This window comes from Elephantulus edwardii, unplaced genomic scaffold (assembly GCF_000299155.1).
Source record: "Elephantulus edwardii isolate Elephantulus edwardi_28Jun2011 unplaced genomic scaffold, EleEdw1.0 scaffold00001, whole genome shotgun sequence".
In the NCBI taxonomy this organism is placed as follows: Eukaryota; Metazoa; Chordata; class Mammalia; order Macroscelidea; family Macroscelididae; genus Elephantulus; species Elephantulus edwardii.
The window spans coordinates 47,552,545-47,558,889 of record NW_006399751.1 but is presented as its reverse complement, the minus strand read 5'-3'; the positions used below and the strand labels follow the sequence as shown (position 1 = coordinate 47,558,889).

At 40.7% G+C, this 6,345-nt stretch overlaps 1 protein-coding gene and 1 pseudogene across 1 annotated transcript in view; one reads left to right on the top strand and one right to left on the bottom strand.

Annotated features, from left to right (window-relative positions):
- The window catches only part of LOC102865159 (serine/arginine repetitive matrix protein 3-like), a 9,517-nt gene extending 8,282 nt beyond the window's left edge, over window positions 1–1,235 (bottom strand). Inside the window, exon 1 of the mRNA XM_006878969.1 lies at window positions 1,006–1,235. Coding sequence (XP_006879031.1) covers window positions 1,006–1,235 — 230 coding nt within the window. The remainder of the gene's footprint in view (window positions 1–1,005) is intronic.
- Window positions 1,236–3,310: 2,075 nt separating this feature from the next.
- The window catches only part of LOC102864762, a 9,529-nt pseudogene continuing 6,494 nt past the window's right edge, over window positions 3,311–6,345 (top strand).

Sequence of the window (6,345 nt, the reverse complement as noted above, 5' to 3'; positions counted from 1 at the left end):
GCTTCCCTTTTTACCCTACTGGAGAAGTTTTTGGATGTGCATAGGGATTTGAGTCTTAGAAGATCCCATTCATCTATGTTATCTTCTCCTGGTTGTAGGTAAATATACTCTCTTAACATAAATCTTTATGGCATCAAAAGTGCAACTCCAGACCAGACTGAGCAGCATGAGTTGGGGAGATTTGGATGTGGGGGAATGGCACTACCAGGACTCTAGACATACACTGAAGTGAGCAGGACTAGCGACCACCCCTAAACCCTGGTGTCCTCTGGCCATGAGCAACCCACCTATTGACCCTGGTCTCCACATGTGCTTGGGACTTCAGGGCCCTGCTTCCCATACACACCCACCAGGATACCCAAACAGCTACCCCAGGCTGCCCAGACCCCAGCAGGCTTATCTGAGGAATGGCTAGCAAACAAGAGGGGATTTCACACTAATAAGTCCCAGGAGAAAGCAGAGACCAGGGCAGGGGATGAGAAATACAGAGTACCACTTGGTGACACCTGGCTTTGGAACATATGCTGCCTCAGATCCGCTCACACCACAGGTTTACACTATAAAGATATTTTTGTCAGTGCTGTCTAGTAAGGTTAATTAAAGGGTCAATGTTTGCTATCTGTAGTTAAAAGTAAACTACACTTAACTCATAGTGATCCTATAAGAAGGCAGCATAGAACTGCTCCATAAGGCTTCAAGGCTGTAAATGATTTTTTTTAATACTAGTTTTTTACAAAATTCAAATACATTGTTTCTCACACAAATTCCTTCCCATTTCCCTAACTCTCCCCACCGATCAAATTGTGTGACCCCAGGATTAATTCCCCCCACCCCATCCTTATGCTCATTCTACAATAATGTGGGGGGGGGGTTGCCATGAGGTGGGTTTTATTTTCATTAATCATACAAATAATTTTCTAGAATAGCCCAGGGCAAACTGGAGACTTTGGTGGTCCCTTCAGAGACCCGCAGGCCGGTGGCAGGGCGCGGCGTGCCCGGGTTCACAGTGCAGCTCGTCGCTCGTGCCCATCCTGCAGGTGGCTCTTCCTCCACATCACGACTAGGGTGTCGCACATGACGAGGGCGGAGACCACTGCAGGATCCCAGGACATCTCACTTCGCTTCTCTTGCTCGATGGTCTCTTTGGTCGGCAGGGTATTCTCCTGCGTCTCGGTCTTCTTCAGCTTGGCCTTATCGAAGCTGGCGATTTCCCCCATGTCAGGCTTGTCTGCCATTTTCGTGAAACAATCCGCGGGTCCCCGTCCAGCTGATGCCCTGGCGGCGCTCCCACTCCTGTTGCTGCAGCGAGAGACCTACAATAATGGTTTTATACAGTATTTGTCCTTATGGGTCTGAATTAACTCAGCATGATGCTCTCCAGTCCCTCCCAAGTTAGGTAATAATTTACAAAATTGTTACTCCTGCGTGCTGAGTTTTATTTCATTGTATGAATGTACCATAGCTTCTCAATCCATTTGTGCGTTGGACATCAGGGCAGTTTCCATGTTCTTGTGATGGTGACTAATGCTGTTATGAACGGTGGTGTGTAAGTGTCCGTTTGTTTCTCAGTTCTCATTTTCTTCTCATTTTCTCAGGGTATGTTTCAAGCAGTGGAATAGCTGGGTAATGTGGAATATCTATGTTCAACTTTTTGAGGAAGCGCCAAACTGCTTTCAGAGTGGTTGTACCATTTACAATCCCCCCAACAATGTTGTAAATTATTTTTAAGTAGTTTATTATGGTTTTAGTAAATTGGTTTTCCATTCTTATATGTTTTGCTTTATGGCATTATAATACCCACATTGTACCGGCAGTCTTCCTTCGCACATCAATGATTCTGGTTTCCTTTCTTCCTGCCTTCTGAACTTTGTCCCTGGGCTACCACTGCCCTTTGATCTTGTTTAGTTAATTGTTCTAAAGCTTGAGTACTATTGTTCAAGTTATAGCCCTCTGTATTGTTTGGCTAAAAATAGCCATAGAGTTGCTTTAAATTCCAGGCTCCAAGGGTAATTTAATATATTAGTCCTAGAAGTTCCACCAGTTTCGATCAGGCCAAAAGCCTGGTCATTTTTATAATTTTGAGTTTTGTTCCTCATTTTACTCTGTGCAGGATGACCCCTTGTAGTCAGTAGTGATAGCCAGTTATCAGTTCTGTTTTCAGGGTTATGGAAATTGAGGTTCACATAGTTCGTTAGTCCTTTGGACAAATTGCTTTAGTACACCTTGGCTTTCCTTTCCTCTTTGTTCTGGATAGAGACCAATAATTGCAGCTTAGCTGGATACCTACCAGCTTTTAAGATCCCAGTTACTAGTAGGATATAGAACATTGTCTTTGTATACTTTTTTATGCCAGTTGACCTGGATGCCCCTGAGATTATGGTCCTGGGGCCCAGGACCAAAAAATATAGAATATATAACAAACTTGCATGTCATCCTTACACAATGGCCATGCTAATCTTCCCTGTATTCTTCTAATTTTCATATACATGCTACCTAAGCAAGCACAAAGCTGCAAATCTTTGTGGAAGCAAATGAGCACATCATTCTACAGAGAATGGGTTTGAACCACAACCTTTTTTTTTTTTTTTTTAGCAGCCAGTCACTTTAACCACTCTGCCATCAGGGCTCCTTTTTTTTTTTTTTTAATTTCAGGGCTCCTTTTAAGTTAAACCAAACCAAATGCACCGCCTTCTAGTAGACCTTGACCATCAGGTTTCCTGATGTTGTAATCTTAATGGGAGAAGATCTTTTTCCCCTCAGAGCAGCTGGTGGGTTGAAACTGCCAACCTTTTGGTCAACAGTTCAACAGTTACTATACTAAAGCAGTCCCTGAAGCCATAGCTAATTAAACCATGGTATAGACTGAAAATGGAATGCCATGCCACCATTTAAAATCATGTATTCAAAGAATACTCAAAAAGATGATGGATTTTCCATGTTATAACCAAAAAACCAAACTCATTGCCACAGAGTCAGTTCTGAGTGATAGAGACCCTATGTAACAAAGTAGAACTGCCCTGTATTGTTTCCAAGGCTGTAAAGAAATCTTTAGGGGAGTGGAATGCCTCACCTTCCTCCTCCTGAGATGCTAGTGGAGTCAAACTCTCAATCTTTCCATTGGCAGCTCAATACTTAATTAACTCTGACACCAGAAATAGATATAATCTGATTTGTCTATTAAGTGTGTATTTAAAATTACTAAGAACAACCATTTCCAGAGTAGTTATGGCAGCTAATATACAAAAACCCATCACAGCTGCTGCCACTAGAGGTTGTGGACAAGTGCATCAGATTAAGAATTCACATTGTGATGAGGAATAATAAGAAAATTGTTGGGATGCTTCTAGATTTTGATGACTTTTGAAATAACACCAGAAGGAAGGATTACTAAATTAGATCAGATTTTGTTAAAAGGAAATAATATAACAGTGCTGGTTCCTGGAGGAGAAGAACCTGAAGTATGTGTGGATTTTCTTGATTTATGTTACCGTCTGTTTTCATAATAACAACAAAATGGATTTTTTTTTAAAAAAAATCTCAAAACTTTATTCTTAAGATCCCTGTTTCTTGTTAAAGGGAAATGCTTTGAAGATGCATTGGAAATGTCAATTTTTGTAAGTTAATCATGGTTGTCTTGGGGGGGAAAGTAAACAGTGTTTATTTAAGACTCTAATAAAGGTATTTTTGATTTTTAAAAAAATTGCTATGATTCACCTCTCTGCAAAATCAACAGTGATGTAGTTCTTCAATTATTTAGTTACTAAAATAAAGGCTGGTGGCTGGGACCCACCAATCACCATGGAGGGTGGCTGTGAGTCAAAACGAACTCACTGGAGGTGGGTTGGATTTGGTTTTTGGTAACATTGAGTTGTTAGCTTACATAATTGTTGTCAGTTTTATTTGTTCCAAAATTTCAACAATTAAACATGTCTTTCTTTTTGTATTCAGAAAAGCTCAGTAAATACTTTTAAAGTCATTTAAGCATGCAAGTGGCCTCTGGACACAATTGTACAAATACACCATTGTATAAATAGTTATGTCAACTAAGATTCCTTAAGTGACACAAATAATCAAGCACCAGACTACAAGCAGGAAGGTTGGTGATTTGAATCCACTCTTAGGTGTCTTGGAAAATAGATCTGGTGATCTACTGTTGAAAACCCACAGCCGTGAAAACCCTGCAGTGCAGATCTACTCTGCCTGAGGCCATAAGTCAGAACAAATGACAGCAACTAGGCACAAAAACATTTCAAATAGATGAAAACATTTACATGGTAGAGGCCTGCACATTAGCTAGTATGCAGACTTTTTTTAAAAAAGAAAAATAACAGACAGTTGGAATTCCTACTGCTACTTTGATGGGAAAAGACACAGGGAAGTCAAAAGAGTCCAGATTCAGACAGAAGAGGATGCTTGTAAATCCATGGGGGAAGACATCTCAAGAGATTGGGTGGGGTGAACAGTTGGAAGGGGATCTTGGGCACACTTTTTTAGAGAAATATTCTCAGATGAAAAATCAACATGAGAACAGAGGAGTGAACTGAACTAGTGGAAGGAGAAAGAAGCAAGTCTTTCTAGAAAGCAAAAGGCAGCACTTGTTAGAGTATTTTGGTAGATTGAGCTCTTCATGAAGACAAGGACTCTACCTTCTAGTACAGTGCATTCTCTAAGCAATTAATCAATGAGTGGTGGGGTACAGGTGAGAAATTAATGCAGGAGAGGGGTCCAGAGTCCCATAGTTAAAAAGAGAGCTCTGAGCCCTGATTTGTAAGGTGAGTATATTTTACAACTACATTTGCTAGACTTTTGTCAATCTATATGCCATTGTAACATAATCTAGATATAATATTTCATTCTTCCCAACATTTCACACCGTTTAAATTTGATGAAGTAATATTTTAAGCTGCCTAAGTTCCTTTTCCCCAAACCTAAAAGAAATAAGTCCATAGTCTGCATAAGTGTCCTCCTGATTATTCCCGTTCAGGGGATAACTGGAGGTCTTATCCAACCTTGAGGGCAGATTTGGTACAGCTCTTTCCAACTCCACGTTCAGTAATGTCACATTGGTTGCTTGAAATTGCCCAAGGGAAGAGTACTTACTGCTCTACAAATTAAACAAATCTGTTATATGTGAGTTGCAACATCAAACAACAACAATACAAAAGCCACAAACCAGGGCTTCCTCTTCCCTCCAGAAGTAGTTATTAGGCATTCACCAGTACTGATTTTATAATGCATGTATCACTGCCTGTCTGTGTTGCTTTCTGTCTTATTCCTCCCTAGGCTAAAATCCTATGAAGGGCAAGGACTGTGTGTGTGAACTTTACAGTTGTAATTCCCAACATCTAACCCCTGCCTGACATACAGTTGGTGCTGAAAACACATTTGTTGAGTTGGTCATCTACACAGCTGGTTAGCAAATTTATTCAGAGCTAAGGTGATAAACACCTGGGTTGGCCAGTCTTGCAGAAGAAAACAAGATCAAGTGCCCCACAACCTCTTCACACTCGTTCTTTTCAGAGTTCATGGATTGGCAAAGTTCATTGATCATTTTAGGATTGACAGAGGAAATTATGTTTTTCCATGGAGCATACTTATAATAAATATTATTTGTTGTTTACCTGAAATTTAAATTTAGTTGAGTGTCCTGTGTCTTATTTGCTAACTCTAATAATCCTAGAAATTTTGTGTTAAGCAGGAAATAATTAATCAGATGTTACTCAATAAAGTTGAATGAACTATAACTTGGTAATTCCATTTCAAAGAATATGTACTGTAGAAATTCCTGCTCATGTGCAAATAATAACAACGTCCATAACGCTGTTGTTTGCAGTACACTAAGCCATTTAAACAATCAAATGTCAAACAGGGAAAGCAATAAATAAACTGTTGTTGTTATGTGCCATCGAGTCATTTGTGATTCATAGCGACCCTATGTACAATAGCCCTAAACCCTGCTCTATCCTGTGCCAATCGCATTGCCTCTGACACACCCATCCCGATTACCCCAATCACTGAATCAGTCCAACTCATAGAGGGTCTTCCCCTCCTACGCTGTCCCTCTACCCTACCAAGCATGATGTCCCTCTCCAAGGACCTGTCTCTCCTTACAACATGCCCAAAGTATGTCAGACGAAGCCCCAGAATCCTTGCCTCCAAGGAGGAGCCTGGTTTAACCCTCTCCAGGATGAATCTGTTTTCTTGGCAAGCCAGGGTACATTCAATACTCTTCTCCAGCACCACAGCTCAAAGGTGTCAATTCTCCTTCTATCCTCCCTAGTCATTGTCCAACTCTCTGATGCATAACAAGTGATTGCAAAAACCATGGCCTGTATCAGGCGCACC